Consider the following 24357-nt stretch of genomic DNA (forward strand, 5'->3'; position numbering starts at 1 on the left):
TGTAGTATCTCAAGAAATTGTATCCTAAAATTTTTAACACTAGAAAATAGAGATTTGTATATGGTTGATATACTGTCTTTTTAAATACGTATCTATTAGGGACAGTTATACCTCGTGAATTTAAAGATGGAGTAATACAGGAGTTAAAGAATCAGAGTTTCTGAACCACGAAGGGCCTTATAAATGAAGGGCTCTTGAAGTGGAAGTCATCATTAGAAGATGAGTTCAGTTACAGTCTAAGACTAGAGCTCTAAGTCAAGTGGTTTCTGAGATTACTGAGTCAGGCTTATAGCTGAACAAAGCAGGAAGTGAGTGTTCACAGCAGGTGAGGGCTTTCAGCTTTCTGGTGTTGAAGAAAGAAACTAAGAGTCATAGTGGAGATAATCTTAGGACATGAGGAAAACAAATCAGAAAAGTAAAGACATCCTTATTTCTTCTTCTTAACACAAATATAAAACTTTAAGTGTTATATACCATTTAAAATAATGGGATAAGCCTATTTTAAAAAATAAGTGCTAAATTATTTGTATTTTATGAGTATAAAATTTGAACTTATTTTTATTACAATTTTATACATGTATGTAATGGAAAAAATAAACATTTTTTGGTTGTTATCTAGGATCTGAAGGTTTGAATGGGCCAATGAGTATTCTTATCATTGAAGCATTCTATGGAGGGTCCCATAAACAACTGGTGGATCTTCTCCAAGAAGAGTTAGGAGACTGTGTCCTTTATACCCTTCCTGCAAAGAAATGGCATTGGAGAGCTCGGACATCTGCTTTATACTTCTCTCAGAACATTCCCATCAGTGAGCATTACAGGTAATTAGAGCTCAGGATGCATTTCCAGTTTTTAAAAAAGTAACTTTTATGAGGATGTTGCTTCTCTATCAGCATCTTTAAGAATTTCTCCAACAATGGAACTGGTTGTTATGAGTACAGTAGATATTTCTCTAAAGAAAGCAGAGCAGTGGTGTACACTCATCCTCTAAGGACACCTGGTCACTAGGAAAGGAGCTTCATTTAGAACCAACCATATGTCTTTTCTTATTGTCTTGTGATTTCATTATATACATTGGTGTGGGTATGGGTAACAATTTGTGGCCTGAGAGAAGAGTAGATCTTGGGCCCATTGGGTTTTTTGGGGGGTGAGGTGTTCATAAAAACACCTCTAATGCCTTTTTTATTGAGTATACTGTTTTAGTTTGGTTCGTTCTGTCTGCTGTTTACTAGGAATCAGAGTTGAAAGGTGGATATTCCCAAGGGTTTAAAGTCTGTTGAGATAGAGATAGGCAAGTGCAATGAGAGATGAAAGATGGAGAGGTTGATTTGGACTGTGACAAACTGGAGGTGGTTTTATAGAGTTGGTAACCTTTGACTTATTCTTGAGGATGAGTAAGTTTGAAAGTATTTATTATTCAGAACTCAATTCTGAATTCTGATTTGTTAGGAAGTAGGAACTAGGAGGAAGTATTAGGAAGAGTCTCATGAGCTGAGCATGGTGGCATGTGCCTCTGGTCTCAGTTACTTAGGAGGCTGAGGTGGGAGGATTGCTTGAGCCCAGGAGTTCAAGGCTGCAGTAAGCCAGGATCGTGCCACTGTACTCTGGCCTGGGAGTGGAGTGAGACCCCCCCATCTCTAATAAAAATAAAAATAAAAATAATAATAATAAAAATAAAATTTAGAAAAAAAAGAGTCTTATGGGACACACTGAAAAGATGGAGGTAAATACTCATTATATTTTCACTGAGGGAACAGGTAGGGTGGCATCCCCTTATTCTCTATTTGTACGTGTTTCTGTGTGTTCTCCTGATGGTTAAATAGTGGAAGACTATCCTGTAGTGGTTAACATATCTAATGTTCTTGCTGTTGTGGACCCCTGTGTATTGACTGCATTGGTTTGGGCAGGAATGAAAAGTGCTGAGCTGATAATGAATGGAGTTAGAGCAGACAGGTTCTTAGAGGAAGGACATGTTGGAAGCTGCAGTGCCCACTTTGCCTCCAGTACCTCTGCCCATCTGCTGCCCCTAAAGTGGACCAGCCTCAGGAGACATGGCAGCTTGTGACTTAAATGTAGGTTGCTCTTCTTAGTAGGAACTTGAGGGATTCAGAGAGTTACCCATTTTGTGTATGAAAACCAAGTATTGTCACTGAGAGTGCACAGTGTCAGATGAAATAGCAGCGAGCATTCCAGTTACATGGCTTAGGATTTGAAAGGTAAAATGTTATTCTAGTGCATGTTCAGAATTTTCTATTTTTTTCAAATCTAAAGTGTATCTTTCTTTACATAATTTAATGTTTTATATTCTGATATCACTAAGTGAATATTGTTGATTCACTAATAGTATGAAAAATTTCAATGAACATGTTCATATAAAAGTTGTAAAGGCAATGATAAGACTGTTGCTGTGTTAAAATATGACTGTTTATGGTTGCTTTCACATCCCATTTAATTGTGTTTTTGCAGCACCAATTATATTATATTACTTAAGGTCAAGTAATCCAGTTGACTTTATGGCACTTTTTCATTTGACAGTACTATTCAATATAATAAATTTCTACAGTGATTTGAACATTAAAATGAGACATTTCTATGTCTGTTGTTTGATTTCATTTTGATTATGCAGTTTTTCAGAATTACATTATTGTATCACAAATATATGTGTGTGGTTAGCATGCAAACACTTCTGTGTCTATGGCTTCCCTACTCCCTTAGAAGCCTGTAGCATTTGAGGATAAGTGTCACAGTGGTCTTTGAAACAGTCTTATTTGAGAGGTGGATATCTAGATATCGTGGTGTAAAGCCTTACTCTCTGGTAGCCATAACCTCCACTGCCTAAGAATGGTATCTGTCATCTTTCAAGGTCTGCCATTTAGCCTTTGCAGTTAACTATACTAATCTAATCAGTCTTTTAACCCAAAGGTGTACCTTACAAGTTTAACTTACAGTTATATTTGACCTGTGATAACTTATCTACTCTTTGCTAAATAACCTTTTTGAATATTTTAGAAAAACTGAGGTAGTATGAACATTTAGATACTAAGTTAACAAATATGTGCATTCAATCCTAGATTGAAGTGTGAGAGTAACCTTTTGTTATGCCAAGTAAGTCTGAGCTCTGTGGAAATTTTTAAAGATATGAAAAATTTTTGCTTTCCAGTTATTGCTCTTCTTGTATATTTGGTATGTGAAATCATCAAAACTCAAAGGTAAAATGATTGGGCACCAATATTGCCTACTATGCAAAATACTCTGAACAAATAAGAGTGTCTGATGAGAAAGACCTTGAAACATATGCTGTTTTTCTCAGCTTCTGAACATGTAGTTGTTGCTGTTATAAGCTTATTATCTGAAAAGTATTTTATTGTTGAAAGAATAAATGCTTCAGCCTAATTAGCCAGTTCGATTCTGCTTTATCTGGACAACTAAAATAATATATCATGATTCATGTTAGAGCTGTTTAGTTTTATTATAGATTACAAAAGCTCAACAAGTTATTTTGTCAAAAGTAGTCAATACTTACTGTTATTCTTAGGTTATATTATAGCTTTGCCTTAGAAACTTTACTAGATACAGAAAAAGGTTTTGAATATGGGGCTTGGGGGAGGCATTAAATTTTGTTTTATGAAATGTTAATCACTTGTTCCAGGATGAAGCAGTTCTACTTTCTTAGACTGTACCTTAGACTAGGTATCGAGGGTATTTTATTCACTTTTCTTTCTGCAATATCTTTACTGAACTGAAAGAGTCTCTGTTATTTAAAAATCATTTTTTTCACCCTCAGATGCTTACAATTATATTTTTTGTTTCATCTGAGGTATTGTGACAGATACTGATCATTGCCCACTTAACAGCCCTTCTTCCTTGTTAACAGAATCACAGTTTTCTTTAGGATGGCTAAGTACACAGCCCTTGGGAGTGAAGCAACATTGACTTAAATTAGTTAGGATGATCCCGTTCTCTTTTGCCAATTTTTCCCTACTTTCCTTGCATCTTGGGTTGATCAGTCTCCAAGTTGTGGCAAATTAGAGTTAAGTGGGTGACTTCTGGGAGTTCTTCCAGCAAAGTGGTTTTTAAATTTTACTTATAAAAGAATAAGGCCAACTCCCCTTTCTTACATTTGGCTGGCTGTGGTATCTGCAAACATGAAGTACAAGCATGAGGACAGAACCCCTGGATTGCCATAAATGGCTGATGGAAGGCTGCACAGTACCTGGGTTAGTGGTGGGTATGGGATTTGAATTCAAGTCTGGCCACTTGCAAAGACTATATACTATTCGTTCTTCTTAAGCCTATTGTCTTAGCAACTATTCTTAGTTCCAGTTAAAGCATGGTAAATTATTTAATTAAATGAAACCTAAGTGTGTCTTGATTAAAATGTATATTATTATATTTCACTGTTAGAAGTGGGTATGGTACTTCTCCCAGTCTTGAGATGTATTACAATTCTTGATGGTTGTTGGAGGCTGGAGGGCCAGACACTAGGTGCTTTTCTGGGTCTGTGAATCTGTGATGTTCTCTTAATCCTCAGAAGTCACAGGTCATTTGAATTTTCCTCTTTTGAGGCTTTTCCTCAAGACACAAATAAGGAACTATATGGGATACTTTCTTTCTTCATAGGGTAGACTCATGAACACACTGATATCAGTCTTTGTTTATGATGCTCAGTACCTGCCATTCGAAGTTGTCCTTAAACTGGTATACTGTGAAGTTCTGTACTTGTTTTACAAACTTGGCTAGGTACAGTGTTTCATTACTGCCCAGCTCACTAGCCTTATATTATTACTAGCTGTGTGCACTTCTTGGGGTTTGGATGGTGTTTTGACACTGTATAAATAATTTTGTCATTAGGTACAGTGTAGCATCTCATAATCTCACCAGTATGTGCCTGCTCCATTTAAGGAGAATTGGCCCAGATCTTTCCTATCACTTAGCCTACTAGCTTTGCTAGCCTATACTGCTTTGTTATGGGGTCTTCTTCTGGTTTGTTTTTGTACCAATCTTGCTCTCCTGTCTAGGTAGCACACACAGCGGCCTAGTTCTAGTCTTGTATGACACTTAGGGCTTCTTCCACAGTATTTCATCTCACTAAAATCTCCTGTGATTGACAGTATTGTTTAATTTAGGCATGTTGACTTTATGTTGAAAGTGTAGCTGACCACACATCTACTGAAATAGGATAATCCTGCATACCAAATAACCAACCATTTGATCAGTCTCTACCTCTTTCTGTCTCTTTCCTCTCTTCTCCCCTCTTCTCTTTCTCATATACACATACATGCACACAAACACACACACACAGACACACCACCCACCCACACACACACACACAGACACAGACTCTTCTTTGTAAAACTAGAAAAACCTGTCGTCATTGTCCCTAAAGGATGGTTTCTAGGCTTCATCTTTTCCATGTTTTTTTTGTGTTCCTTTGTCAGTGTTCTCAAGATGAAAATATTCCAATAGAAAGGGGAAAAAGTTTTCTTGTTAGGGAGTTTGTAGTTTATTCTTACCACAAGTTGCCAATTCAAAAGTGTTTGTGTGGTTAGTAGCATGCACTGTGAAACCACTGCATCCCAGGGGTTAAGCGCTGCAGTGCAACTTCAAGTAGACATTTTTAATATCCTTTCTAGCTTATTTAAAAAAATAAAATATTACATGTAAGGTTCCATATGGCTCCCTGGGTAACAGTTCATATGGATACAAGACATTATTCCTAACAGACTTTGTGCCTTAAAGACCTCTAGGATAAATCTCCTGTATATTTACCGTTTAAAGTTTGACAACTGTATTTTAAAAGACAAACTGGATGTTTATTACACTTTTACAGAGGGGAGAAAATCATTATTTTTAATGAATGGAATGGAAAAAGGGGGAAAAAAACCCATGCCCAAATGGATGCAAAATATACTATATAAAAGAGCTTTGACTAGAATAAGACCCTTCATAGTTTTGCTTTTATAAGTAATGTGCTTGTTTTTAACATGATAATTGAGACTATTAGTCTGATTTTAGAGTACTTCTTATCTAATTGTTTTTAAGTGTTGAGTGTCTTCATGGTTAGTCTCAATATGACAGGAAAAAAATTAGAAAAATGAAAGATGTATTTAATTCTGCCTTCATCTCCAACATTTATTTATTTGAGAAAGATTTTATGCTTTTATTAAGATCTTAGTCAATGTTTCCTTTTGTTACTGTCTCTGATTTTCTGTACATGGGGCCTCTAAAGCTGAGATACAGATAGTCTGTTGCCCTTTCCTTTCCTTATCTTTTTTTTAGGCAGCTTTCATGCTTTCTTATTTTCTTGGGGTCACATTTGGCCAGCTACCCTCCTTTGGGCACATTGTTCTTTCCATTAATGACTGATTATTGTTCATCTTTCCTTTATTTATACTCTTTCATTGTTCAGGCCCAGGTGTTTCTTCACACGATGGACCTGCTGGTCTTCTGAGCTGCCAGTCCACAAAAGTCACTAAAAGGGGAAAGCGGGAGCCGAGTCACAGCTACTGCTGCTGAAAGCAGTCATACTCATTTCTTCCTTTTAACTTTCTAAAGAACATAAGTCTGCATTTCAGTGATTTTTTTCCTAAAGTCTCTCCTATGTTTTTCTTTGTTCGCTATCTCATACTGATAATAAAAATGTAGGCCGGGCGCGGTGGCTCACGCCTGTAATCCCAGCACTTTGGGAGGCCGAGGTGGGTGGATCACGAGGTCAAGAGATCGAGACCATCCTGGTCAACATGGTGAAACCCCGTCTCTACTAAAAATACAAAAATTCAGCTGGGCATGGTGGTGTGTGCCTGTAATCCCAGCTACTCAGGAGGCTGAGGCAGGAGAATTGCCTGAACCCAGGAGGCAGAGGTTGCGGTGAGCTGAGATCGCGCCATTGCACTCCAGCCTGGGTAACAAGAGCGAAACTCCGTCTCAAAAAAACAAAACAAAACAAAACAAAACAAAAAAAACCACTCGCCTTCTTTAGGTGAAATTCCTAGTTGAATATGTGTAGTTGAGACAGCATTGGGGGGTGGGATAGTTTGGTCAAAATTCCTCCAGACTGGTTATCTTTTGGTTCTTTTCTAAGCTTGTTTCCATTATTATTTTCCTTCGTTAGTATTTATTAAGAGCTTTTATATTAAGAGCCAGTGCCTATGCTAGCACTGGTGATATAAAGTCAAATTTGACAAACATGGCCATATGGTGCTAGCACACAGCAAGCACTTAGTGAACCCTTTGTTGATTGAAAGAAAACTTAGTGCCTATACCTACTTGCCGATACTTGTAATCTTGATTAAATAATCCCTGATTGAAAGCCATCCGTGATTTCTTATTGCATGTGTAAAATCCAGAATACGCACAGGTTGCTGTGGTCTCTGTGATCAGGGCACTCTCTGCTTCTGCAACTTCATCTCTACCCTGTCTTCTCATTAATGTGCTGGGGCAGCTCTGGCCTTGTTTACTCACTCTGAAATATCAAGCTTTTTCCTGCCTCAAGTCCTATTACTGCTTGCTGGTCTCTTTGCTGGCAATACTTACTCATGCCCCCAGCCCACACCCCTTTTTCTTCATGGCTTTCTCAAGCCTCAGCTAAAAGTTTCATCATTTCAGGTAGACCTTTACCGAGCACCCAATCTAAAATGAGCCCTCTATTTTAGCACTCTTTTTCTCCTCTGTAATAACGTTCTATATAACCCGTAATAATTTTGTTTGCTTGATATTTTCTACCCATTTTATTCTAAACTTTATCATGGCAAGGGTCATATCTTTCTTGTTTATCATTTTGTCCCCAGTACCTAGTATGCTACCTAGCAGATAGTAGCTGCTTAGAAAATATGGTTGAAGGAATGATTTTTAGGGTTTGAAAAATATGGTTGCCATTTGCTTTGTTAATTTACTTACATTTTTCCTGCTATGGGCACTACCAGCATCCTCTGCCTAAAGATGTCATCTCTTCTACATAGAAACAGAAACTAATTACTGAAGGCCCTATGTTACTCAGTTTTACTGGATTAAACTAAAGAATTCCATATATTTTTTTCACTTTCATGGTTTATATTAATCAGACTATGAAAGCAGCCATTATCTATTATGTAAATTTTGACAAAAGAAAGTATAATTTTCTGTAATTTCCCTTGTATAAAAGTGTTCCTAGAAAAAAAGTTTCTTAGTTCAGGAAACATTAGTCTAGAATAAGCTTGTTCAGCCTGCGGCCCAGGACAGCTTTGAATGTAGCCCAACACAAATTCTTAAACTATCTAACTTTCTGAAAACATTATGAGATTTTTTTTTCAAGCTAATTAGCTATTGTTGGTGTTCGTGTATTTTATGTGTGGCCCAAGATGATTCTTTTTCCAACGTGGCTGAACAAAAGATTGGACACCCCTGATCTAGAACATGCCTGTGATATTTGTAAATTTCATGTGATTGTATTTTAAGGCTTTTTAGTTTTGACAGTGGCCACCCATGAACAATGACTTTTAAGTTTACGGAGCAGACACTTTCAGAATAAATGGCAGATTAGAATTTGGCCCAAAGAGGTATTTTGCTTGGACACTGTAATTATTTAAATATTTTTTTTTTTTTAAATTAATGCTGTTAGACAGATATTCTTCATTTTGGTCACAAATACGACTAGTCACCATTGTTTCATACAAGCCTACTTTTCACATTTATTTTACTTAACTGGCCCATTTAGACCTTTGTGTTTATAGCCCCTGGCTTAGAATCTGCCTGAAAAAATGCATCTATAATAAAATATTTTAAATTGTATATATACATAAAAGAGTTTGCCAAAAGAATAATAATCACTTGTGTTTGAAAGAAACAACGTACTATAGTTGGAGACTCAGCAGTCCTGGGTTTTAATCTCAGCTCTGCCATTAATTATTTGGCCTGAAAAAAATCACTTTAGAGTGTTAGTATTAACCTTAGAATATTTAATAATAATATATTTTTTTCATTTGTAAATGAAGGTTTATGGTTTTATCTGTTCCTAAATTTATGATGTCATGAACAAATAATTAACATCAAGATAAGATTTAAGGAATTCTAACATGAAGGACAAATGTTTCTATCATTCAACTTGGTCAGCTCATTCACTGCTTCATTTAACTTCATTTAGCTTTCCCTAGGCTTATTTGTACATTTTCTTGAATTAAATATATATATATATATATATACACACACATATATATTTATAAATATATATACATATATATTTATAAATACATATACATATATATTTATAAATATATACATATATATTTATAAATACATATACATATATATTTATAAATATATACATATATATTTATAAATACATATACATATATATTTATATATATATTTAATATATATATATAAATATATATATATTTAACTTTATTTTTAGAGTTAGAGATTTTTGGGGAGTAAGTGTAACAGTGCTTCTGTCTTCGGAGTCACTGTTACGTGATTTCTTATTTGTTCAGATTTCCTTTATCAGCCTCAGCCCTTCATGATTATTTGCCTTTTCAAAGGGAAGGCATTTGACTGCCGTGTTAGCTATATCTCTCTACAGGACATAGTACATGTATACCATACATTCATGATATTACTGCAGAATACTCAGACAGTGAGGGCAGTATTCATTAAAGAAGTACAGAGAAGTAGGTTTAATTCTTGCAAATTCTGACATGGATCTAAAGGGATGTTAGAGATTTTGATAAATAGAGATGAAATGGAAAAGCACTGTAGGAAAAGGAAGTATTTTGAACAAAAGTCCACAGGAAAAATAGGGAAATGTTTGGAGACTTTAAAAGCTTGATTTTGCATGAACATATTCTGAGTTAGGAGGAGTTATGGGAGATCAGGTTGGGTGATAGGTAGATTTTTTTCTAGTTCATATACATTCTTAAATTCAAGATTAAGAATTTGTAGAGCTTTTACTATAGGTGATGGGCAGCATTTGAAGGCTGTATTACTCTGGATTCTTTTGTGTGATAGAAACTCAATTAAAAATCACAAAAAGGTGAAAGAAAATATAGTTGAGTTAGCTGAGTCATGTAACTGAAAGTCTTAGGGTGGTTGGCCATGGCAAGGTATATACAGAGATGTCATTTGTTCTCCTGCATCCTTGACCCTTTTTTCCTGTGTTTTGGGTGCATTCTGGAATAGGCTCTTTCCATATGGATTACTCCCAGAGCTAAGCTTATATTCCACCAGGTTAGTTACCTTATCTGTGAGTAGTACCTCTTTTTTCAGAAGTTCTAACAAAGTCCTGAGATGGACCAACTGTACCTTTTTGTATCATGTGGCCTTTAGACTTGTTATTGAAGCAAAAGGCATCTAATACCATGTTTGACAAGGCCTGTATTACATCATCACTTTGGAATCAGGAAATGGAGTCAGCCTCATTCAAACCACATGATTGAGTACAGGAGAGCAAAAGGAAAATTACATGACATTGCTGGTATTTTTTTTTTTTTTAAGTCTTAATCTGTAGTCCAGGTTGCAGTGCAGTAGTACAGTCATCACTCACTGCAGTCTTGAACTCCTCAGCTCAAATGATCCTCCCACCTTAGTCTCCTATGGTAGCTAGTCCTAGCTAGTACAGGTGTATGCAACCATGTCCAGCTACTTAGTTTTATTTTGCAGAGACAGTGTCTTGCTATGTTGCCCAGATTGGCCTTGAACTCCTGGCCTCAATTTATCTTCTACCCTGGCCTCCCGAAGTTCAGGAATTACATGCATGAACCACCAATGTATCTGATCTGTTGCTGGGATTTAAATAAGGGGAAATGACGTTTTTCAGGCAAAACCATCAATGAGCGCTATAATAGAATATGAGAGTGTGTTAAGGAATATTACAGCAATATTGGATGGAGACCATTGATGAATATAGAAGGTGGTCATTGGATTCTAAATATCTAATAGAAAAATAGTGAAATTCTAAATGAGAACATTAATAGTAGGAATGGAAGGCAGGAAAAGAACTAGCTATAGCAATATGGTTGAAAGTTATGTTACTTGCATTTTATTAGTTACAAAATCTGTCTGGAACTGAACTGAAATTTACCTTTGTCCTATCTATGTGAAAAGGATTTGGGTTATAAATTAATTTAGTCAAATTCACAGAGGTCACAATTAAACTACTTTAGTGGTTATAATTATTTTAAAAACTAGGTAATGCTAATAATAAATTATTCATTTTCACTCATTACATTGGCTCAGTTTGTTTTGGCGGCATTTTAGGTTACTCCATTTATGTAAACGTTATAAAACTTTTCTTTAAAAATCTAATGTAATACTGCTGTCTTCCACATAAATACAATTATATATATACACATACACATATCTACATACTGTGCGTGTGTGTGTATGTGTATGTGTATATATATATACATACACATACACATACACACACACATATGTACAGTCATGTGCCACATAACATTTTGGTCAGTGATAGATTGCATATGCAGTGATGGTCCCATAAGATGATAATTGCTTATTTTTACTACAGTTTACCTTTTCTATGTTTAGATACACAAATACTTACCATTGCATTATGGTTGCCTACAATACCAAATACAGTAATGTGCTGTACAGGTTTATAGCCTAGGAGCAATAGACTATGCCAATATAGCATGGGTGTGTAGTAGGCTACACCAACTAGATTTGTATAAGTACACTCTGTGATGTTTACACAATAAGAAAATTGCCTAGTGACACATTTCTCAGAAGGTCTCATCATCATCAAGCAATGTTTGAATGTATAAATACACACAATCAATAAGTGATTCAGTATTTGGCATTAATTTGTCAAACTTCTCTCTTTTCCCCCTGCCAAAAAGTAAGGTATTAAGTGCATCTGTAGAGTTCATGTGTTATGCTAAATCTCAGAGTGCAAATGAATGAGTAAAGTTTCTGCTTGTCACTCTACTTGGTATATAGCTCAGTAAAGCCAGTTTCTTCCTCAGTGATCTGGAATAGCAGGCATACATTTGATGAACGCACACTATGTGCTAGGCACAAACGATATAAAGATGAATAAGGCAATATGCTTTAGGAAGTGAATTTCTTCTTTGGAATATAGTTCTGAGGTCTCTTTGTTTGTTGACTTTGGTACCATTTGAACAATGTTCACTTGAGTCAGCATTCCAAAAGGGTCATTTACTAATATGTTTCTAAGAAAATTCCCCACATTCGTAACTTATCTTTCACTATAGTAGAGATTTAAAATGTAGGGTATGGGGGTATTTTTGCTCATAGTTTCTCTGCGTATCCAGTATTGAGACAGATATTTATTTGTATTCAAACTGTTTTGATGGTTCCAAGATTTTTAGAAAATTAAAATAGGTAAGAATGTGAATTAGTTTTTATCATTTTTCCCTTTATCATAAATTTAAACACAATGAGAAATATTTTTATAAAAACCAACATAATTCAAAGTATGTATCATATGCATATTGTGTGTGTGTGTGTGTGTGCACACGTGCACATGTAGCAGTTGTATCACAGTGCTTCTCATTCAAATGTAATGATTCTTAACTTTCATTTTGTAACATTGCTTAGTGTTAGAAACAGCATCAGGATCTTCAAAGGGCATTTTTAACTTTTTAAAACAAAAAATGAACTCACTTTTATTGAAAAACATTTTTCTGTACTATTTTGTAAGAAGATCACTGTTAGGGAACCAAGCAATAACTCAATGACATTACTGCAAAGATTTAAGAATCCTTGACTTAGTATTTTATGAAAATTGATCGTAATGAAGAGATAACTTTTAAGTTTATAAAGAATGATTGGTAGGATTTTGCAGTTATTTTAGTAGCAATAATATTGTTTTTCCAAGTCTTCAAAGATATTTGATGACATTCATATTTTATTTGCTTTATTTTTTGAAAGAGAAGCAGAGTTTAAGAATTGAGGTCTTATTTGTTATGAAGTTTGAGCACCGTTTAAGTAGACTTGACAAAAGTAACCCCTTTTTGATTTTGGTATTTAGAACTAGGAGTAGAAAAAGGAAAATGCACATACCTACACATACACACAAGAAATAGAAACAGTGGCAGTTTTAGAATTGAACTACCTGAGAAATGTTCACGCTTTTGGAAACATGATATTAATATTTGCCCTCTTTCAATCAGTTTTATTTTAGATAAAATGCTGGCAGATGGTAGTGATCTACTTGAACACAGTTGAGTTTTCTTTATTTTTTCCATGGAAAAAAGCTCGCAAAAACTTTTGTTCTTTAATATGTTCAGCATGCATATGTTTTACATCTATTAATGAGTATTAAAAATGCAGGTCCTAATTAGATGTCTAAATCTGAGAGGAGTTGTGGTGAATACCAGCCTCTTAGAATTATTTAAAAATACAGTTTTGATGAATAATGGTTTCTTTTTTGCTATGACATATTTCAGCCTTCTCTGGCTCCAGAAACAAAGGAATTTGCATTATCAATGCTTCTCAGCTATTATGTTCTAGGGTTTCTACTGGATATTGTGATTTTTGATGATAAATTCTTCAGATATTGATGATGTCAAAACTTGGAGAATTCAGGATATTTATGTTCTTTTATCAACTGTTTTATATTACAGGAAAAAAGGTAATTTTTTTTTTTTTTTTACTTGTTTAAAGATTTAGGCTGTAGATGGGGCATGAATAGTTACAAACGTTTGATATGCCTTGTATTTTAGAAAACTGGTAGAAAATCTGAAATACTGTGTTGCAGCCTGGTTTTGTTTGGTACTTTAGCTTTACATTTTAAAATGTGGGGGATAGTGGTGGGGAAATCCCTTCACTCCAGATTTATCTATATGAGTCACCTGAAGTCTTTTTTCTGATACAGTATAATGAAATGGTGCCATCTGAATCAGTATTTCCATATTTGCAATTTTGGATATTCAGCTTGTACTCATCAACATTTATCTACATTTCTGTTTTATTTTAAAATTTGTCATGCAGTCCTCTTTTAGGTGATAAGCATATCTAACCAAGAATGTCTTCTGTTTTTCATAGACATCGAGTATTAATTGTTCTCTCACTTACTTTGACTGACTGACTAATGCATTTGTTCACAACTCCAAACCACAAATTAGGCACATAGATACTAATTCCGATTTACAAATATTAGTCTACACAGTGTGAATTCCTTCAATGTTTGGTCATTCCTAGGAACATATGATGAGTTTTGATGTTGTGTCTTGTGCCTGTTAGACATCTTATTACACAGGAGCCCAGAGGGAATAGGAAATAGCCCTGAACTAGGAGTCAGGGGAGCCGAATCCAAGCCCAGTTCAGCCACTCACCTGTAAAAGTGCATGTCACTCTCATTCTGTGTCATCATCTGCTAAATGGTGAAAATAGAAATAATACTCTTTCTTTTTATCTTCAAGATGTGTGAGGATCAAATGAGATAATAATCTTCCAAGAATATTTTGTAAACTATGGAGAAAATATTTTTAAATTGAAAATGTTTTATTTAGAATTTGTACTGTTCCCCTTAGTGACCGACTTGCTCTCAGTTTTTTTTTTTTTTTNGAGTAGGAGAGAGGACATAGAATTAATGCTTTCTAAAAACCATAGTGCTTAGTGTTTGGCCCCAAACCATAATGTACTGTTCTTTTTACTCCTCAGTTATAGGTGGTTTGATAGTCACAGTGATAGAGTGGGAAGAAATAATAGAATATTATTTGCAGATTTCTATTCTCTGTTTTAACTATTTCAGTTCTGGTATCAATTTTGAATTACAGCTAAATATCAGCAATCAAATAATTGGGGGATGCTTGGCATAGTGGCTCGGATCTGTAATAACAGTGTTTTGGAAGGCTGAGGCAGAAGAATTGCTTGACGCCAGGAGTTTGAGACCATTCTGGGCAACATAGCAAGACCCTGTGTTACAAAAAAAAATTTTTTTAAAAAATCAGCTAAGTATGTGGTGTGCACCCGTAGTCCCAGATACTTGGGAAGCTGTGGCAGGAAGATCACTTGAGTCCAGGAATTTGAGGGTATACTGAGCTACGATCCTGTCATTACATTCCAGCTGAGGTGACAGAGTAAGACCATGTCTCTTTAAATACACACACACACACACACACACACACGCACACACACACACACACACGGTGTCTTTAAACACACACACGTAATGTATATTACATGTATATATATAACATAATGTATTCATCCCATATATAATATATATAATGTGATATATATATAATAGGTATAGTAATAATGGATCAAAATAGTGGTCATTTTATGTTTCTGTAATTAGAAAAGTAAATTAGGAATATTTCACTGTTAATTCATTTTCTTCAGCTAACATTTATATAATGCCTCCTATTTTATAAGATACTTTGCTACTAGGCACTTGATTCAGAAATGTCTGAAAGAATTATCTGTATGAAAAAGATAACATGGAAAGTGGTTGAATTGCCCTATAATGATAAAGAATTCTTAAATAAATAAAAGGTGTTTAGTTGTCTCATATATCTGAAGTTTTGACAATGTCTGTAGCCTTTTTAAGGAAAAGCAGAATTTCATACCTGTGATGGAATGAGACTAACTTTCTAATACAAAGTAGTTATTTCACATTTATACATCATCTTTTTGCTTAAGCTCCAAGGAAAAGAAATATATGAATGTCTGCACATGATTATATTTTTCACATTAATTTTAATAAAAGAATAACAGCTGAACATCATAGCTGCCAAAAAAATTAGATAAATGGAAATAAATGTTCGATGTACATTCTTGAAATTGATATGGTTTTAGTAAACATAATGAAAGTTTCTTGTTCACAAGAGAAATTGTGAATGGAATAGTAATTGGTCATTTCAGGTCACCTGTGTCAGCTGGTTATCCATTAGTGGAAATTATTTAGATTGAACATATCTTTGAAATTTACTATAAATATGTTGAAAGCATTGTATTAGTGGGTAAAACTTTCAAAGAGATCTTATGTAAATTAGTTTTACTTTTTTTTTTCTTTAGAAAGATACTTTCCTTTTTATTTCTTTCAACAATCTTAGAACACATTTTTACTTTTGCTAACTGAGGCTGAAGGTAAATCCACTGTAGGAGAGTTGGGGAAATATATTTGACCAACTTACTGCACAGGTGATACCTAACTTGCTCATTGGACCTCCTCTTTTTTTTAAGACACTCTATTTAATTAGTTCTTATAACTGGTTCAAGAGTTAACCTAGGCTAGGTGTGGTGGGTCACGTTTGTAATCCCAGCACTTTGGAAGGCTGAAATGGGTGGATCACCTGAAGTCAGGAGTTCAAGACTAGGCTGGCCAACATGGCAAAACCCTGTCTCTACTAAAAATACAAAAATTAGCTGGGCGTGGTGGCAGGTGCCTATAATCCCAGTTACTTGGGAGGCTGAGGCAGGACAATCACTTGAACCTGGGAGGCAGAGGTTGCAATGAGCCGAGATCATGCCACTGCACTTCAGTCTAGGCAACTGAGAGAGAGAGACTCCATCAAAATGAGCAGAAAGAAGGAGTTAGCCTAAGATAAATACCTCTAACTCATCGCAACTGTATCCCCTCCAAAATCTTTCTAAATTTTATTTTCATTCATTTCTTTCGCCCTTTACTTCAAGTATTTTACCAGAGAAGCTCACTAGCAAACAGTTTTGAATAGCTGTTAATGTTTTGTGTTTGTCATGCAAAATGGTATTCTATTATTCTTGTGGTAGCGGAGTGGTCAGGTAGTGGAGGAAAAGAGAAAGTTTAAAGTATAAAGTATCAAAATTCATAACGTATACGTTTTGTGTGTGCAATATTCTAATTGTGTTTATATCCAGATAAGACATAAATAGGAAAATGATAGCCAACTTTCTAATACTTTATTATTTAGCTATTGCTTGGCAAGATTCTACTCCCTGTTTTCCTTTTCTTCCTCGTTCTGCACATTGTGCAGGCCTGCCTGCAAATAGTAACTGCTTAATACTTTTAAAAATGCTTGCATGAATGGTATGCTTTATTTTAGTAGAAATACTTTTTTCTTGTTGTATAATTAGTTACCGGTTTAGTACAGAGGAGAAGGTGGCTATTTTGGTGGTTTTCACTTTTCTTATTTGGATTCTTTTTCAAGTGGCAAAAGATGTAGATATAATGAATTTAAAGCACATTAGGGAGAATTTAAAGTGGCAAATAGGATCTATAAGACAGAGTCCTGAGACTTTTCTTTTTCCATGTCACAGTGGCAATATGCACAAAACAGTTACTACTTGTTAGTTCACTGGCAGAGAAACTCTGGTTTAGGGATGCAAATGCAGCAAGAAAAATGGCTTCATTAGATAGGATCTTTCTATATAGTGTTAAAACTCAGGGCCTTTCTGGAAATGTAAAGATTTTGATTTGAGAAGAGAACAGTGGAGGAACATAGTGGTTTTATAATGGGGGCCTAGCTGTTGACTTGCCGATGATACAAATTTATATGGTCTCCTTTGTAGGAACACTGTATCCCTGTTTCTTTTCAGGTTGTATTGCTTGACCTTTGTAGCTCATTTGAACGTTTTCCACCATCCCTTAGAATGATGCCCTCCTAACTCTTCCTTTGTATCTTAGATATTTACTATATTCCTTCTTCGTCATTAAAAACTTTGCTTTTATCATTGTCTATTTCTTGGAAATGACACCTAATTGTTATTTAGACATCAGTGATTATTAGTGGCTTATTGTATAATCTCAGCTAAGATAAAGTCCCCTTTTTTGTTGTTGTTTGATATATTATAAAAGGCACTTGGTTTCCTTTGCTTCAGCCATCTTCCAGCAATTTTCATGAGTAAAAGTGTTTTAGATAACACCTTGACTCAGTCCTCAAAAGATTTCAGTGACAGCCAGTTATTTTTCTCATAAATAAATTCTTTTTTTTTTTTTTTGAGACGGAGTTTCGCTCTTGTTGCCCAGGCTGGAGTGCAATGGCGTGATCTCGGCTCACCGCAGCCTCCGCTTCCTGGGTTCAAGTAATTCTCCTGCCTCAGCCTCCCGAGTAGCTGAGACTACAGGCACGCGCCACCATGCCCAGCTAATTTTTGTATTTTTAGTAGAGACTGGGTTTCACCTTGTTGACCAGGATGGTCTTGATCTCTTGACCTCGTGATCCACCCGCCTCGGCCTCCCAAAGTGCTGGGATTATAGGCTTGAGCCACTGCGCCCAGCTGATAAATAAATTCTTACTCACATAACTAAAGCATGACTGCATGGTCCTTTTATCAGGATAGTCCTATCCATTTTCAGTATATATATATTTTTATTTTCTGGTTAATGTAACTTGCTTATTGGAGGCATATTGGGTTTCCTGTTGTGATTTGAATGAGTGAACAAGAACATTATGGAAAATTTTAACCGTATACAAAATAGAGGAAACAGATAATGTACCTTTTTACCTTTTAACAAGTGTAAATAAATAGCCAATCTTGATTTCTCAGAACTCTGCCTATTTGTTTTCCACCCCAGGTTATATTGAAGCAAATTCCAGACATTTCTTTTTGGCTCCATATGTTATATTGTATATCTATAAAAGATAAAATTTCTTTAAAAATAAAACATAATTGTAACATCATTACCACCCTGATGAACCCCAAGTAATTACTTAATATTGGGAAATATATCAAATGTTAAAATACTACCTTTACTATACAATACTAAATGAATAATAGGACCCTATTATGCAATGAAGAAAAGAGAAGGCAGCCGGGCCTTGTGGCTCAAGCCTGTAATCCCAACACTTTGGGAGGCCAAGGTGGGTGGATCACCTGAGGTCAGGAATTCATGACCAGCCTGGCCAACATGGTAAAACTCCGTCTCTACTAAAAATACAAAAAAATTAGCCAGGTGTGGTGGCGGGTACCTGTAATCCCAGCCACCCGGGAGGCTGAGGCAGTAGAATCGCTTGAACCCAGGAGACAGAGGTTGCAGGGAGCCAAGATTGCACCACTGCACTCCAGCAGCCTGGGTAACAGAGCGAGACTCCACCTCAGGAACAAAAAAAGAAAAGAAAAGAGAGGGCAGTCTTCCAGGGAACAGAATATACTCATAATGTCGTATAGGCAGTGGTTGCTCAATAAAAGCAACCGATTTCCCACAGAGCTGAAGTATGGTGCTGCTTATTTGAGAAATTACTAATTAGGGTTCATTTAGTGGCTCAATATCATTAATACTTTATATTCACTTAGTTTTTATTCTTCCATCTCACAGATTGCACTGTATTACATGAATGGTGCCCTCTGAATGGCACAGGACAAACCCTGTGTACTGCCATAGGGGATAGCCCTGCCTGCAGGAGGGCCCTGGGTATTAGCATTTATATTTAAATAGCCTGCATAAGCTGGGCATGGTGGCGCTCACTTGTAATCCCATTTACTTGGGAGGCTCAGGCTAGGGGATTGCTTGAGCTCAGGATTCTAGACAAGCTTGAGCAACATATCCAGACCTCATCTCAAAATAGGTATTTGCATGCATACATACATACATACATACTCTGCAGGTCTCTCTAATATGCATTCAAGGCTGAGAGTATTATCTAAAGTGTACAGTCTGGGCTTAGTACAAATAATAGTATTATCTGTTTTATTTTACCTTCACCAGTTGTAGATTATAAGTATAGATGTAACAGTAATAATTCTGTTAGCTTTGTTTTACTTGCTAGGTATTTCCTTTCCTTTTGTTTTGCTACTTTGAAGGGATAATTATAGTAGCATGAAACATTTTGTCCACATAAAAGCTTATTGAAGAGGTTAAATGTTCTTTCTAATTAAAGAAAACACTAATTGGACAGATTGTCATTTTATATTAGTAATTTTCATTATTTTTTAATCAGAGCTAAAAATATTTTTAAAAGAATGCTGCTATTTTATACTTATTTTTTTCCTCACTATTTGATGGATTTAAATATTCAGATGAAATTCATTTTTGAGATAGTTGATTATGCTTTGGTCTCTAGGTGTGACAGGGACAGATATATATATATATATATATAGATATAGATATATATATATAGATATATATATATATTTTTTTGCCGTGTCAGAAAGTTTTATAATTTGCAATCCCTACCCATGACTTACCTATCCCTAAAACGTCTATCACCCTTCCTTCCTTCCTTCCTTCCTTCCTTCCTTCCTTCCTTCCTTCCTTCCTTCCTTCCTTCCTTCCGTCACCCATCCGATTGCAAAAGGACTCAGCATAATGTCATTAATTTTCTTTGTATGCTTGCATGGCTGATTAGTTTGTTAAATCTTACTTTAGAAGTCTGTTGGTTTCCCTATTTTCAAAGGGCAAATTAGTGGTAGATGGTTAAGATGTAGGCTGTGTTTTATTCCATTCAAAGGCACTACTTTTCAATGTTGTGAAAGCTTAAATTAAAAAAAAAAATTAATGTTACTTTTCTTTTAGTTTCACTAAGAGAATATTTCTTGGAATTCTTCTAATAACTTTTTTATTTGCCTGACTCTCTCTTGTTGTACTGATGTGACCATTCTGTATTAGTTTCCTAAGGGTGCTATAGCAGCAGAATTTATTCTCTCACAGTTCTGAGGCCAGAAATCCTATGTCAGGGTTAGTAGGGCCATGCTCCCTCTGAGGCTCTAGGGATGAATCCTTCCTTGCCTCTTTCTGGCTTCTTATGGCTCCTCCAAATCCTTGACATTCTTTTTGGCTTGTAGCGACATCACTCCAGTGTCTCCCTCTGTTGTCACATGATCTTCTTCCGTGTGTGTGTGTGTGTGTGTGTGTGTGTGTGTGTGTGTTGTGTGTGTATATCTGTCTGTCCTTTTTTTATAAGGAAAAAACAATCGTTGGATTTAGGGCCCATACTAATCTAACATGATCTCATCTAAACTTGATTAATTCAGCATAGATGTTTTGAATAGGGCCACATTCATAGCTACTATGGGTTAGGACTTGGATGTATCTTTTTGGGGAATACAATTCAACCCACTACGTCACCATCCCAGAATTCAGTGTGTAACATGCCCATTACTTTCTATGCCTTCAGTTTTTGTTGTTATTGTTAAATAAAGGACTCTGTCTGGTATCATAATGTACAAACAATAAGATACAATATAATCATTAATTCTGAAACCAGAAGAAGCTGTAGGATGTTTTATCTTCAGTTTGTCAGTAAGGCAACTGTTATGGTTTGAGTCTGTACCCATGAAAACTCATGTTGAAATTAGATTCCCAATGTGGTAGAGTGGGAAGTGGGCCATAGTGGGAGGCGTTTAGGTCATGGGGCTGGATTGCTCATGAGTAGCTTGGTGCCATTCTTATTGTAGTAAGTGAGTTCTTTCTCTCGCAAGACTGGATTAGTTCCTGTGGAAATGGATTAGTTTCGGAAAGAGTGGACTGTTATAAAGTCAGGATGCTTCTTCGGTTTTGTCTTTTCACACTTGTCTGATTCTCCTTTGACCTTTGCCATGTTATGCTACCAGAAGCCAGGGCCATGCCCTTACATATTTCGGCCTGTAGAACGATGAGCTAAGTAAACTTCTTTTCTTTAAAAATTATCCAGTCTCAGGTATTCTGTTACAGCAACAAAAAAACAGACAAGACAACAATAAAGTGGTATCAGTGACTTGGCAATAATCACATAGATAATCACCCACACAGTAGTATGAATAAAATGTTATTTGTCTACTATTATAGGATCTTTTTTGTGATGTCATTTGTTTTTTTCTTAAGATTAAGCATCTTAAGATATTAATACCTGACATTAAGATAACATGGCAATTATTAACAGAGTTATGGCTTTAGAGCTATTCTAATGAAACTGCTGTCATTTTGCAGCAGAGGAAGCAGAGGTCTTGAGAGGTTAAGTGAGTTGCTGAAAAGGAGAGGTAGGTGATGGCATTTCTGGGTGTATTTTGAGTGTTTAGTATTGAATTCTATAACATGAACTTAATGTGGCAAATTTGATAGCATCTAGAGGACACCGAAGAAAATCAATAACAGGTTTGAAGAATAAACGCTGAAAGAATTTGAAATAATTAAAAGGCAAAAGTAAAGAATGACTAAATTAATCAATAATAGTGTTCTCTTACCACTGAAGCAAATAGAGAAAAATAGGCTCAAACATCAAGACAAGCTAATACTGCTTTGTTTTTCAGCTAGAAAGTCTAACAATGGGACTGTTAAGAATTGTAATAGAGGATTTGAAGAGGAATGAACTCTACCCTCTTTATCCGAAACAACATGAAATAAAACCCATACATATATATGTATTAGTTTGTTCTTACCTGGAAATTTCAGATTTTTTAAAACCCATTAGTTTGCATATTTATTTCCGGACTCAGTCCACATCATTACTTCCTCCTCAGAATGCAAATTTAATTTACAGGGAAGGACTTCCACCCTCTGCAATCATAATCTCTGAAATCTTTGAACTTGTGGCTCTTCAGTACCTGATTTTTATGTCTGTTTCTCTTATAAATAACAGGACATGATGTAACTGGTGGCTTTCTTATCTCTAACCTTCAGATTACAGCATAATATTGATACCTCAGACTTCCTATAGATGGATTAAAGTGTGTACCTCTAGTTGAATCCTTGATACCTTCCAAGAGATGAAGGCAGGAGAAACTCAGTATTCCTGCTAGGTATATTGACCCATACCCTCCTGGGCTTTGTCCTGGCTTCAGTTACTTGATGGACTGTCTAGTTTTAAATGAATATCGTGTCTCAACTGATCTGAATCATCCTGTTGGGTAGCTTCTGTACTGACTTTTCTTCATTTACCAGTTGCTCTGGTATTATACTGGCAAACTTACGTTGCCTGCCTACCATTTGTATACAACTGTATAATCTTTTCTCCAAACTATCTTTCATATATCTACAGCTTTCCTTTTTGACAAATTTAAGCAATTATCTGCTTATTGATTTTTTGTTTTATCTTGTTTTAAAATAATCTAACTTCTTTTCTCCTACAGACTTTCACAGGCTATCCAAAAACAAAACAGAAAACAAATAACAAGCTCTCGCTTTGTAGTGGTTGTACATTCAAGTGCTTTCCTTGGCTTAGAATGGAAGACAGTTGGCACTCAGAAAGACCTGTTGCATCTAGTCAGAAATTCTTAACTAACCATTGTTTAAAACTGCAAGGTGGTAGCTCTGGAGATGTCAAAGGAGATGATGGTTATTATCACTCTTTCTGGTTGTCAAACATTGTAGTCTTTGCCTATATTTAGGATAAATTAAGAAAGACGTAGACAGGCTAGGCATGGTGGCTCACGCCTGTAATTCCAGCACTTTGGGAGGCAAAGGTGGGTGGATCATGAGGTCAGGAGATGGAGACCATCCTGGCTAACATGGTGAAACCTCGTCTATTACTAAAAATACAAAAAATTATCCGGGCTTGGTGGCACACACCTGTAGTGTCAGCTACTCGGGAGGCGGAGGCAGAAGAATCACTTGAACAATGGCACCACTGCCCTCCAGCCTGGGCAACAGAGCAAGCTCTGTCAGAAAGAAAGAAAGAGGCGGGGGGCGGAGGGGGGAGGGGGAAGGGGAGGGAGGGAAAGAAAAGGGAAGGAAGGAATTGATGAATTCATATGGGTTAATTCAAAATAACGAGTGCTTCAACTTGGAAGGAAGGAAGAAAGAAAGGAAGAAAGGAAGGGGAATGAATGAATGAAGGAAGGAAGGAATGAAGGAATTGTTGAATTAATATGGGTTAATTCAAAGTAACAAGTGCCTCAACTTTCCAGGAAGGAAGGAAGAAAAGAAGGAAGGAAGGAGGGAGGGAGGAAGGGAGGGAGGGAGGGAAGAAGGCAGGCAGGCAGGCAGGCAGGCATTGATGAATTAATATGAGTTAATTCAAAATAACAAGTGCCTCAACTTTCCAGCTGGTGCGTCTAATGGAATATTAAGAGAACTTCTGCATTACTTAATTCTACTTTGTACAAGGGCACATTGAGTTGCTGTTAAAATCATAGCTGTTAAGAGTTATGCAGACCCCAGTAGATGACTATGAAACTTATGAATAAGATCCTTGTGTGGCCTAATGTATTTACCCTCATTGTTGCCATTTAGTAGCTTTAAGATTTTGGAGAAATTGCTTAACTTTTCTGAGCTTCAGTTTTCTTGTCTCTCAAAATGGGACTAATAATACCTACCTTACAGTATTATTGTGAAGGTGAAGTTAAACCAAATGAGATAATGTATTTTTGGAGCCTGACATAATGGCTGGCACAATGTGCGTGCCTCATAAATAGTGCAATATTTTTTTTTTTTTTTTTGAGACGGAGTTTAGCTCTTGTTACCCAGGCTGGAGTGCAATGGCGCGATCTCGGCTCACCGCAACCTCCGCCTCCTGGGTTCAGGCAATTCTCCTGCCTCAGCCTCCTGAGTAGCTGGAATTA

General features: G+C 35.9%; 1 protein-coding gene across 5 annotated transcripts in view; it reads left to right on the top strand.

Moving 5' to 3' along the window:
- GTDC1 (glycosyltransferase like domain containing 1) overlaps window positions 1-24357 on the top strand; it is a 416322-nt gene that overhangs the window by 132276 nt on the left and 259689 nt on the right. For all 5 annotated transcript variants that reach the window (XM_017523181.2, XM_037736612.1, XM_017523175.2 and 2 more), the window contains exon 4: window positions 620-821. In XM_017523181.2, coding sequence (XP_017378670.1) covers window positions 643-821 — 179 coding nt within the window. In that variant the 5' untranslated portion in view covers window positions 620-642. The remainder of the gene's footprint in view (window positions 1-619; window positions 822-24357) is intronic.

The sequence above is a fragment of the Cebus imitator genome, unplaced genomic scaffold (assembly GCF_001604975.1).
Source record: "Cebus imitator isolate Cc_AM_T3 unplaced genomic scaffold, Cebus_imitator-1.0 Scaffold27, whole genome shotgun sequence".
NCBI lineage: Eukaryota > Metazoa > Chordata > Mammalia > Primates > Cebidae > Cebus > Cebus imitator.